This window comes from Scylla paramamosain, chromosome 15 (genome assembly GCF_035594125.1).
Source record: "Scylla paramamosain isolate STU-SP2022 chromosome 15, ASM3559412v1, whole genome shotgun sequence".
Taxonomy (NCBI): Eukaryota; Metazoa; Arthropoda; class Malacostraca; order Decapoda; family Portunidae; genus Scylla; species Scylla paramamosain.
Window position 1 is genome coordinate 21,763,512 of NC_087165.1, and position 13,116 is coordinate 21,776,627.

The 13,116-nt window shown below is 36.9% G+C and overlaps 2 protein-coding genes across 2 annotated transcripts in view; one reads left to right on the forward strand and one right to left on the reverse strand.

The window, feature by feature from the left end:
* The window catches only part of LOC135107653 (mediator of RNA polymerase II transcription subunit 8-like), a 3,990-nt gene extending 1,738 nt beyond the window's left edge, over positions 1 to 2,252 (reverse strand). Inside the window, exons 1-3 of the mRNA XM_064017754.1 lie at positions 2,076 to 2,252; positions 1,826 to 1,984; positions 251 to 496 (exon numbers count right to left, since the gene is read on the reverse strand). Of these exons, the coding sequence (XP_063873824.1) occupies positions 251 to 496; positions 1,826 to 1,984; positions 2,076 to 2,081 (411 nt within the window). The 5' untranslated portion in view covers positions 2,082 to 2,252. The remainder of the gene's footprint in view (positions 1 to 250; positions 497 to 1,825; positions 1,985 to 2,075) is intronic.
* The window catches only part of LOC135107651 (leucine carboxyl methyltransferase 1-like), a 24,185-nt gene extending 11,713 nt beyond the window's left edge, over positions 1 to 12,472 (forward strand). The window contains exons 3-7 of the mRNA XM_064017744.1: positions 2,352 to 2,699; positions 4,458 to 4,641; positions 5,591 to 5,832; positions 8,673 to 8,782; positions 9,723 to 12,472. Of these exons, the coding sequence (XP_063873814.1) occupies positions 2,475 to 2,699; positions 4,458 to 4,641; positions 5,591 to 5,832; positions 8,673 to 8,782; positions 9,723 to 9,918 (957 nt within the window). The 5' untranslated portion in view covers positions 2,352 to 2,474 and the 3' untranslated portion in view covers positions 9,919 to 12,472. The remainder of the gene's footprint in view (positions 1 to 2,351; positions 2,700 to 4,457; positions 4,642 to 5,590; positions 5,833 to 8,672; positions 8,783 to 9,722) is intronic.
* The last annotated feature ends 644 nt before the right edge of the window (positions 12,473 to 13,116 follow it).

The following is a 13,116-nucleotide window of genomic DNA, read 5'->3' on the forward strand; positions in this document are numbered from 1 at the left end:
CTTTTCAGCTTATCTGTTAGGCCATCTCTTGCAATAGCGCTACATGTCCACCTCTTCAAGGTTCTTTTAGTACCCTTCAGTTTCTTGACATCATCTCTTTAACATGCAGACTTTCACACTGCACTTTTCACACATAACACATACAAGGTGCCTTTCAAATTTCATTGTTCCTTTGTTACATGAAAAAAAATAAATACATAAAAAAGAAAAAAAAAGTTAACTCTTTTTCATATCTATCCAGAAAACCTACCTGAGCTGTGTCACTGTTGACCTGTGCCATCTTGGCCTCTAGTGCTTGATGTTTCTGTTCCATGTCAGGCTCAGGCTTTGTCCTAAGCATGTTAGGGACAAAGTCATGGCTGAAGGATGGTACACGGCCCTCTGTAGCCACCAGCAGCTTTTCATCAGACTCAGCGTTGAGTTGGAGAGGCAAAGTGAGGTAGTTGCGTAGAATTGGAGTCTTCTCATTTTTCAATAACTTCATGAGTGTGTAAATCTATGGCCATGTAAGTATAAGACAAGAAAATAATAGTTCATGAAACCTCTAAAGAAAATAATAATTAAAGATATTTCTAAAGCCTTGTAAATACAAGAACATAATAATTGCAGAAACTGGACCTTTACTATGCATGTGGGATGGCAAAAGATACAAAAAAGATACAAAAGGGCAAAATATACTTAATATAATAATTGTGAAAATAGAAAGAATCAAGAAAACAAACATCTCCCAGCTTCTGGGATGATTTAGTCTGGTATACTTTGCAACACATGGAAAACTGATGGCTTCACTAAAAGGTTAGGTTTTATTAGTTTTAGTAATTAAAGTATAGGGTTTTTTTTTAAGAAAATTCATATCATGTGCAACTTTTTGCAGCAATATCATTTGAGTAAGTTACAAAATTTGTTGGGTTGGGGTGCAAAACTAGGAGGTTAATGATTGAGATTAGATTAACAATTTTTGAGAATTGAAGGTCTTGAAAGTCTCATGTTAAAGGATTAATCCTTAACCATTGGCTTTGCTTTTACAGAATGATCTGACATATAGTGAAAATGACCTAAATTCTTTACTTGGCCTGGGCTCTATGAATGATACAAGACTTAAATCTGGAGAGGTAAGGAAGACTACCATACAACAGCACAAGTACTACTGTAGTGAGATCTGAAAAATTTGCATAAGAAATGTAAAATTAGTGGAACAAAAAAAAAGCCATTGTATGTGAATGATAGCAATCCCAATGGACTGCAGAGTGCTGATGACAATGGTTGTTATTTAAAGGTTGAATAAGTACAATTATGTAAGAATGTTTGCCAGGTCTAGGAGAAAAAAAAAAAAAATAGTGTAATGTGGGACAGACAGGGCTTCTGTGGGTGATGCTTTTCATCATTTTACTAGTGTACATGTGATAACAGATTGAGGTTCACAGACTTTCTCAAATAAATTGCCATGCAGCAGGAGGAAAAGGGATAAAAGCTGGAGATATTGGATATTATGGAAACAACCTCTGTCTATTAATTTTTAAAGTGACTATTTCTTTCTTAACAAAAAAAATATGCTTTTCCAGTCATGATCTACACAACGAAGGAATCAGCAGGGAAATTAAGGAGCCAGATTAACCTAAACCTAACCTAACTTAACAAAGCCCTTAGACGAAAGCACTAATGTTATTTCAATATTATCCGAGGTATTTTCTAAAACTGCACTTCACATCAAAACTTATTAAGACTCATCAGAGAATAATTTTACTTTCAAAATCTTGGGGTGATCGTTATTAAAAAAAAATAAATAAATACCAAAGAACTGCAAATTTTAACAATTTATCCTAACCTGTGCAGAGATGACAGAGAATGAGTTCAGGTAGGACGGCCAGTCCCCCTGCTCCCCCTCACGCTCTATCTTAACAAGCAGCTCTTGCAGTGATCCTTTGATGTCCACCACCCGCTGGAGAACCGCGTCCAGCGTGGCGTCCATAACCCGCTCCTCCCTCTGCATACACAAATTACCAGTCATACCAAAGTACTGAAGCATGTTTACTGAATAATCAAAAGGGCAACGTTCTCGTGAAACAATGTAGTACCTGCATGTTTCCTGGTTACGCTGACTGTGCTTCAATAAGACCAAAGTGAAAATGTCTTCTTATTCTCGTTGGAGATGCGATGGGGTGAGAAGTGAGGAATTCGGAAAACTTGTGCCAGTGGTTGTTTATCCCCACGAGCCAAGGCTAGACTGCTCGAACACGCCCTTGATGGTCACGGCCAATTTATCATCAATCTGATACATTTTTTGAAGAAAAATCATATCATAATTTATTTTAAAGTGATTCTGAGTTATTTTCATTTATATTTTTGTAAAGAAGTGACATATGCCAAGGGCAACGCAGTAAGACAGGCAGCAGCTCGCCTGGCCTGGCCGGGTGGCGTCGTCTGCTGCAATGTTTACAAACTGACGGGAGGAGGACGAGGCTCGTGAAATCGCGATGTTGCAGCGAAGAGATATAGACAGTGTGGGCAGTGACGAGGCTGTCATTGCCACCAATGACGACGCCAGCTCGTGTAAGAGATGTGCCGTAGCGCTGGGTTATTGGCGGGACCGGTACATCAACTATTTCGTCAGATCCACAGACCGCAAGGCTCCAGAAATCAACCGAGGCTATTTCGCCCGCTCTGTGGCCATCAAGATGCTCGTGGACAAGTTTATTGAGGTTTGTTGTCCACACTTTAAAAGTTGATGTGTGAGAGCGTGTGAGTTCTTGGCGTTAGAATTTTCCTGCTTGCAACTGACAGACATACTTGTATGTTATGTTGAAAAAAGGGGGGGGGGGCAGGAACTTTATCAACAACAAAAAAAAAGTATAGTAAGTGATGTTGCATTTGTTAATTTTCAGTTGGATTATGTCAGATAAATCTATTTTTATGTTTAATAATGGATTAAAGTATCATGCATGACACAATTTGGTGTTAACTTTAATTTTTACAAATTTATTTATGCATTTCATAGTTAAGTTGGTTGGAAAACTATTTTGTATCTTACTATTATCTTGTAATAAATACTAAAGGAAAACATATGTGTGGTGGATGATTATGCATGATTTTTGGTATCTTCTTTGTTTCCAGCTTAATAGGATGATGCTGCAATTTTGTGTAAGGGAACACACCTTGGATAATCCTTGTGACACTCCATACTTATGTTAGGATACCTATACAGTTTAGCCACGTACAAAGGTTTCTGTTTATGCTTTTATAAGTAACTAGCAGACAATTTCTAAGGATTACCTTACATAATATTTCATGCAGTTCAGTCATTACCATTGATTTTCTCAAAGGAAGCCAATGTTTTTCAGTGAATTTCCTAAAACTAATACAATCAGTTGATTGAACCAGATTCAGACAAGACTTCATTGCACTTTTACATTCATAAGTGCCAACCATTCACCTGTCATGTGCAGTCATTCTTCCTTGTTGCACAGACTTCCTGCTGCATATAATACTGTCATCACACGATCCATCCAATCCATTTTTGGCGATTCCTTGATTTTTTACACCTTACATCCAATCCAGTTATGTTCTGCATCAGTTGTCCTTTCTCCATGACCAAACTTTTGTAATAAATGTACTGCCTTTTCTGCTCAGTCAGCTAACTCACCCTCAGTATTAATTCTCCTTAGTTTTTAATGATTTCTCATTTTGTCCTTATGTTTCTCATACACCTCATGTCTATTACATTCATTCTCTTTATGCTTTCATGCTCCATGTTCCAGGACTAGATAAAGCCATCACTACTTGTAAATCCTCATACAACTTTTTATTCCTTTTCCATCAGTTTCAAGTGAATTGCAAAAAAAAACACTATTAATTATTCTCAACACCTTTCATATTTAATTAATTATAAATAATTTTTGCTTCTACTCCATTTATCCCCGATAATGTGTGACCTTTGAACAGTGATTGTCAAACTGTGTGCCATGGGGCAGAAGTGCTCCACGACTATTCCCCAAGAGCGCCACATAATTTTCATAGATAGGTATACATTACACGTGACTGTAGAGTTGGTGCGCCATCAGAGTCAAAGATATATCATTAGTGCGCCACTAAGCAATAAAGTTTGAGAACCTCTGCCTTAGAACTTGAAGTAGTCTACTTTCCCAAGGAACCTATTGTTTAAATCTACACATCTAAATTAATAGTTATTAAAATATAGTTTCTAATACTTTTATGATACTTTTTCAGTATTAAAATTATTAGATTATTATAAAGCAGAGATGAATGATGAATAAAGTGGTGATTCATAAAGACATTTTATTCCTAGAGTGGGTTAGAATGAATGAATGGATGGCTTAGATAAAGGTTTACTAGTAATTTTTTTTTTTTTTATCCCTAACTGAATTACTAGATTACAGATATTGCTCTGCCTTCAACATCACCACCAATACCAATCTTGAGGTTCATTGTTTTTTCCACAGGTTACAAATGGCAACTGTCAGATTGTGAATATTGGTGCTGGCTTTGACACACTGTACTGGAGACTAGTGGATGAAGGCAAGACAGTTAAGGGTTTTGTGGAGTTTGACTTCCCAGGTGTGACATCCCGCAAGTGTCTCTACATACAGCGCACCAAACAGCTGCTCCAAGCTGTCAGTGATGAGGGTGAGGTGCTTCTAGTCACTTTTAATGAAGTATACTAGTTTCTGAAGAATGGCACAAATGTGAAGATTCTTGTTAACAGAAACTTTGCTGGTCTAACTTGTCTAACTCCCTACTGCATAAAGTTTGTTCAGAGAGGATCAGTTCTATCATTTGAAACTTTTACAGTTTTTAGGTTTATTCTTAATGCTTTAAAGGCTAATTTATATATATATATATATATTTTTTTTTTTTTTCTCTTATCTGTATACAGCATAATCTTAATGTTGCAGTTGAATGTTGGACTTTAAGTAAAATGCATTTGTTGTGAAAGTTCATAAGTTGCAATCTATATATCATGATATGCCTTAGGTTAAGCCCCATTATTTATCTCCCTTTTGAAACTGTGTTGTTCTTGTTGAGTCTTTTGTCTGCAGACCTTCCACACTGAATACTGAGCCCTCTATAGTGCAGCACTTTCTTCATCCTCCAATATATTCTATACCTGTAAATTTTGTTTATTATTCAAGTTTTGAGCCCTCTGTAGTGCAGCACTTTCTTTATTCTCCAATATATTCTATACCTGTAAATTTTGTTTATTATTCAAATTTTATTTTTCATTTTAATGTGTTCCTTTCTCTAAAAACTTGGTTCTTCTATAATACCTAATCAAAAATGTTATTTCAGAAAATTATTTTCAATTATCTACTGATCATTTTTATGATCTATTACTGTTCAGGATCCAAACCCACTAATCCTTTATTTACCCTTTGCATATTTCCTCAGGCTGGCAATGGCTGTTGCTGATTTAACCTCACCATAAGTTCCTATTATCCAGACTTGTGGGCATAATACAGAACAGTGGTGCGTGATGGTCCCAGTATAATGTTTCTCCTGCTTATTTATCCATTAGTTTAAATTCAATCCAGCTTTTTCCTCCAGTCCATCCCTCACTTTCCCCTAACCTCCCCAGACTATGATGTGAAGCTCAATCGTAACAATCTTCATGGCCACACCTATAAGTTGACTGGAGTGGACTTGCGTAACCTGACGGATGTGGAGGCCAAGGTGAAGGAGTCTGACCTACAGTACTCACTCCCCACACTGTTCCTGGCTGAGTGTGTTCTTGTCTACATATCCATACAGAAGTCCTCACAGCTTCTCAAATGGATTGCTGAGAAGTTCAAGTCTGCACTCTTTATCAACTATGAGATGGTTAGTGCTAAATGGACTAATGATTTGCCTGTGTGGAATTGTATAAGGAATCTCTTGATGTAGAGAGAAAATTATGTACATACTCGTATATAGCATTAGATGGCAAATCTGTTTCCATTGTCATAGATGTTATAGTTATTGTTATAGTTAGTTGGTGATAAAAGAAGATATTCTCTGGTAAATGTCTAAATGTACAAAGCTTGAAATATGTACATAATTGATTGTGTTTATTTATTATTTTTTATCTATTTTTTTAATACTTTGCCTGTTTATATATTATCTTTTTTTTTTATTGTTACATATACCATTTGGTTTCTTGTAGCAATTGTTTACACACTCACACACTTACACACACACACACACACACACACACACACACACACACACACACACACACACACACACACACACACACACACACACACACACACACACACACACACACACACACACACACACACACACACACACACACACACACACACACACACACACACACACACACACACACACACACACACACACACAAAAGGATCAGTGCTGACACCTATACTTTTCCTGGTCTACATAAATGATATGCCTGAAGGAGTAAAGAGTTGTGTGAGCTTATTTGCAGACAATACAAAATTATATAGACATATAAGAAACAACAAAGACTGAAATTCTACAAGAGGATTTAAATAAAATTAGGATTGGAGTAAGAAATGGGAAATGGAATTTAATGTGAAAAAAATGTCATGTAATGGAAATGGGAAAAAAGTTAAGAGACCAAAATGGACATATAAGATGGGAAATGAAGCAATAATAAAAGTACAGAAAGAGAAAGATCTGGGAGTGATAATACAGGATAGTCAACAGTCAGAGAAGTGTGTAGAAAAGATATTCAGAGATACATATAAGATGGTGAGAAATATTCAACCAGCATTCCAGTACATGATAGAGATATGATGGAAAAGATAATTACCACTATGATTAGACCAAAGTTGGAATATGCTGAATCAGTGTGGTCTCCCCACAAGAAGAAACATAAAAAAAACTAGAAAGGATACAAAGGATGGCAATGAAGATGGTTCCAGAACTAGAAGAATTAACATATAAACACAGGTTAAAGGAAGTGAATCTGCCAACATTGGAACAAAGAAGAGAAAGGGGAGATTTAATACTGATTTATAAATTGTGGAATAGAATGAAAGACATAGATAATGAGAAACTGCTGCTAAGAGATGTAGGAAATACCAGTTACACATGAGGACACAGCAAAAAACTGAGAAAAGGAACAAGATAAGTGAGGATGTAGTATCAGCAACAAGTGTGCACAACTTTAAGGAAAAACTGGACAAGTGTTATCTATGGAATGTTATAACAAGTGTTATATATGGAGACGGGTCCACCTGAGCCTAGCTCAGGCCCTGTTAATTATAACTAGGTAAATACACACACATATCAGGTTGAAGAGGTTGGACCAGACTACACTAGAAAAAAGGAGGGAAAGAGGTGATTTGATAGCAATATATAGAATATTGGAAGGAATGGAAAAGTTGGACGGAGAAGACCTCTTGATACCAGATACGAGAGACACAAGTGAACATGGAAGGAGATTGAGAAGGAGTGTTTGCAGAAGAGACATCAAGAAACATAGCTTCCCCCACAGAAGTATAACAGTGTGGAATGAACTTAAGGATGAGACTGTGTGTGCAAAGACAATTCATAAATTTAAAGAAAATCAAGATAAAAGTTGATATGGAGACGGAACGGCACGAGCCTAGAGTGGCTCTTGTCCTGTATTTCACAACTAGGTAAATACACACACACACACACACACACACACACACACACACACACACACACTGTGCAGTATAGTATTAACATACTCACTTCACAACTGAGAAAGTTTGATCTTGAATCCTGGGCACACTGAGGCAGTGAGCCTCTTAATGTGTAACCCCTGTTCATTTAGCAGGAAGTAGGTACGAGATGTAATCCGAGGGGTTGTGATCTTGCTGCCCTTGCTGCCCAAGTGTGTGGTGTGTGAGTGGTCTCAGCCTTATCCAAAGATTGGTCACTATGAGCTCTAAGCTCTTTCCATAGGGTAATGGCTGGCTGGGGTTGACCAGGAGACAACTGTAGGTGAATTATACACACACACATGCACATAGGACAGGCCTGCCAGTTTCCTGTTTCTGTTGGGAAAAATGGTCACAACTTCTTCACTTATATCCATACATGTTTTTATTTTTCTCTATGAATAGCATGATATTAAAATTTGTGACTTCTAACTTCTGCACTATCAAGCTACCATAAATTGTCAATTGTCATGAGAAACTGAATTAGTTGGATACCCAGAATCACCAGCCAGCCACATTGATGATACTGTAAGGGGATCACCAAAAGAGACCACCAATGACTTATGGGCAGCTGCTTTAAATTTTTTACTTGTATATGTATAGTACATGCTTCTCTTGTTCAGCATCTTCCACTTGCTTAATAGATTGCAAGTGTGTTAATGTAAAAGTATTGTTCATAACTGCAGCTTAATGTCATTTTATACAAACTGGCAAAATTGAAAACTAAATGTACATTCTAATGGAAATTTATTTTCTAAATCTGAATCGAAGGTGAATGATACATTGATCCTTTCAACATGATCATGATCATCATCATGATGCCTTTAGATACAAAGCTTATATTGTAAAAGATAGGTAATGTATAAAATACAATTTTATAGTTAAGTATGCATCTCAGTCAGTTGCTTCGTCACATAAATGCATACAGAAGTGAGTAACACTAGTGAGTTGCTTTGAGTGTTGAAGTTTGACACCTGTTCATTTCTGCATCTACAGGTGAATCTTGGGGACAGATTTGGAGAGGTAATGCTGAGTAACTTGCGTTCCCGAGGATGTGATCTTGCAGGATCTGAGGCCTGTCAGAGTACTGAGACGCAGCGCAGAAGGTAAGTGGTGGTGAAAGTTGGTTGTTGTTGAATTGTAATCCAGATATCAATTCATGTGATGGAAAAAATTATGTGGAGGTTTTCACTCTGGCAGGTTTTAGAGAATCAGATTTATTTATTTTTTTATTCATCTACATTTTGTAATGTTAGACTAGAAAAAGAGAGAAAAAAAGATGAATTGAGGTGCCAGTTCTGAAAGAATAGAGCCAAAAGGATTATCCAAAATTGGAGAAGTGCCTCAAAACCTCCCTCTTGAAAAGTTCAAATCATAGGTAGGAAGAAATACAGAGGTAGGCAGGAAGTTCCAGATGATCAAGCAGAGCAGATAAGGTGGAAGAAAAGTGATTGGTGAAATCAAACTGGATTGGATAAGAGATGTAACGCCAAAGCAATGATGCCCTATGTTATATATCAGTATTTCTCCAATTTTATACACAGTTGTTCATATCCATAGTATTCATTACACTTTTGTGTTTCCTCCATGTTATTCCATTCCTTCTCTCTCTCTTAGTAGAGTATTTGAGGGTGGTGTGCTCAACTGCCTTCACTACTCCTTAATTCTTAATAGACTTACCAAATCTTATATATATACCCTTTAATTACATTCACCATCATCTCTAATAATTATGCATTGATCTCAAACACTTAACCTTTATTCTGGGTTTAAAAGAGTCCAGTTCCTCTGGACTTTATTATAGAGGATATCCATGTTTATTATTTTATGATTCTGTTAGTTATCTTGATATATGAGTCTTAGTTTTAGGCAAAAAAATTATCATAATTTTATTTTTTCACAAAGTTTACCACTCACATAGGTTGAAAATGGTAATCTAATTGGTGAGGCTTTATCACTCCTTTAATAGCACTAGAACATACTGATATATTTCCTAATATAACTTTCAATTCCTTGTGTGTGTGTGTGTGTGTGTGTGTGTGTCAGGTTCCTGGACAATGGATGGGCGGGAGCTGACTCATATGACATGATGGGCGTGTGGGCCCGCCTTCCTCCAGAGGAGATTGCACGTGTGACCCAGATTGAACTACTGGATGAGCAAGAGTTACTTCATCAGCTGTTCACTCACTATGCCATCACCACAGCCTGGACAGATCATCGCTGGTCAGAGGTGCAGCTGTAGCGGGAGTGTGTCTTCATCCTCCTCTGCAAACTGTCTGGAGAGTCCCTTGTTTGTGGTGGCTGGCCAGAGCTTGTGGTGTGTGTAACCCTAAGGCAGGACACATCCCCCTGGCTTAGCCTGGTCTGGCCTGCCCCCTCCCTTCCACACTTGCCTTGTGAGTCTCTTGCACTTTGGGATGACACCACCAGAAGCACACATCTTCACCACCACCACCAGTAACACTTTATTGGTGTCAGGCACATCAGCTCTTTCACACACACATCAGCAACCCAAGTTTTGCTCCCCCAGTTCTATGAGACATTGGTCTGCTGCAAGCAGCCTACTTAACTGTTCTCAAACAGTTGTTGTGGAGAGCTGCCCATGAGTTTGAGATATAGCTACCTGGTTGTGCTTATAAAATCTAGCTAGAATTCTGTGTTCATGCTGCTGGTGCTGTGCTCTCTCTGGCCTTGTTGTCTTGCAGCTCAGGCAAAGGTGGCTTCCAGCAGCAGCCTTTAGAAAAAAAAAAAATGTGGAATACAGTATTTATAAGATGGAGAGGCAGCTGAGTGGTAACAGTACCTGTGCAAGGTGCTACACTAGGTTGTGAGAGCCAGTAGTGAGAGTTTGTACTTCACTTTTCATTTATTTGCTTTCATAAGTTGTAATGTTTGGATTCCAACTAAACATTTGATTTGCATTTAGAGGCATTCCATCACAGGGCAGTTGATTACAGGTGCCTCTATGGTGAGTGTTAAAGGGCTTCTCCCTCCACACCCTCATCTTCATGGTGATCAGCCCTGTGTCATAATTTTTACCTCCCATTCAAGATTATTTGTCTTTCCTGTAATGCTAATTTTTAAAATTATCATTATTATTTTAGGTTGGGGCACTACTGGCTCCTTTAGTACTGACTGGTTGGTAAGAGACAATAATGGTATATATTAAAAGTATAAGAACTCTAAGGTTTTCAAGTGATATACATATAAATATATAAATATATAGTATATATATAAAATATATAGCCTCTATGGAGCTTTATTATTCTTATGGATAAAACTAAGTGTTTATTTTTACTACAAAAAATAATTTCCTCAACAGTCAGATATTCCTTTGTTTATTTGTTGCTTGTAGTGAGTGAGGTGTGCTGGGCCAGCTCCCTGTCTGACACATTGAAGCTCATGAGCACAGGGCTGGCTTTTGGTCTTATATGCAGCTGCCTGGGGTGCCATTATCTGGAGGAGGGCATCCTCAGTCTGGTAATGGGGTAATGTGATGGATCATGACAAAAATTGGTTGGAGGAGGCCTACTAAATCCTGATCTTGTCTATGGCATCAAAATAGCAAGAGTTGGCCCTGCATGAACACCAGGAGTCACTGTACTCTGGGATTGATGTGTCCTCAGTGTTTAAAAATGTAGTTTCCAGTGTTTTCAGTGTCATATACCATTGTGTTCTTTTGTAGAAAGTTGGGTGAAGGGAAGCAATAGGTATAAGTTTGTTGATGAATTTTAATTGTGGCTTGTGATACTATTTCTCCCATTTTAGAAAGTGATAACTACTTATGTTTCTTAATTCACAGATATCCATACTGGAATATACCCAGTTAGATGGCTCTCAGTGGTCTCTGTTGTTGGATATTTCATTCCAGGTAGCTGTTTTTTCTATGTAAGTGAAAAGACAGGCAAGCCAGAACAGTGACCCAGAGCCAGTGTAAACACATGGGTCACAGTACTTCCATCACCTAGAAAACTGTCTTATCTGTTATTGGCTCCACTACATGTTTCTTGTCACCCATCCACAACTCTGTGTACTCAACTCATGCATTATGTTGTGGTTTCTCAAATGTCTTATGTTGCTGTGCTGGTGTCATGAAGCAATTTGTTCTCACTGTTAAGGTTTAAGTCAGGCAGTGATGTGCTTAGTGGCATCACAGCCTGCAGGCTGGTGTTTTGTATGATGTTGAATTGTTTGCCTTTGTTGATGAGGGAATCCAAAGTCAATGTTAATCTTCCAAGTGGAGTGAACTGTCTGAAATCTATTTTATGTAGAGTTCCATGACTGCATTTCTGTTTCTCTTGTCAGTCTTGCTGCAACTGCAAGTGAATGTGCTCATGCTTCTCCAGTATTTTGAATTAGGTCTATCTTTCTGTACTTATTATGTATAGAGTAAATATGTAAAGCAGTATGTACACTTGACTACTTATTGGCACAGTGACTTTTCAGCATGTAAAATGGAATTAATTTGGCTGTACTACTTAGTGGGAATAAGTGCATCACTGTCTCACCCAACTAATTGACATAAAACAGGAATGACTTTGAGGCTTCCATGGAGTGTTTGGATGTCACCAGTCTGAACAGCATTCATTCACATGAGGCTACAGTGATAATTCCTTTACTATTGAATGTCTTGGTGGATTTTGATGTGGTCAGCTCCAATGCCATAATGTGCGTCCCTTCCCTCCCCTCCCTGATGAGGTAATGCACCTCTGTACTTGTTTCATAATTTTTGTATGATCCGGGATAAAGGCATTATGGATGTTTGTTGAAATAAAAACTCTTGAAAGTTCACTTGATGTCTGTTGTATAAATTTTCCATGCCATGATCAGCATATTTATGAAAAACTTGAACAATTTGCATGAATATTCTCAAACCACCATGTCAAAGGAAAGTATTCAGGTTGATATATATATATATATATATATATATATATATATATATATATATATATATATATATATATATATATATATATATATATATTGCAGATATTTCCTTTAATTCTTTTTCACTGTGACATTTGGACTATCCTGTGCACAACTCTCCACCAGAAGGCAGATATATCCCTCTCTAGAAACATGTTACAAGGCAATACACATGCCACTGCAGAAGAGCATCAGCAGCTATAATTCTATCAAACATCTCTCATAATTCAATTTTATTCATGTCACCTTCAATACCAAATAAGAAGACAAATTCAAAATCACATTTTTATATATATATATATATATATATATATATATATATATATATATATATATATATATATATATATATATATATATATATATATATATATATATATATATATATATATATATATATATATATATATATATATTATATAAACTGTCTAATAGCATATTTTTTGTAAAGTACTAACTACAATATCTACATACCTATCTAAGGTACTTATTTTTTTACTTATTTTGCAGCTCT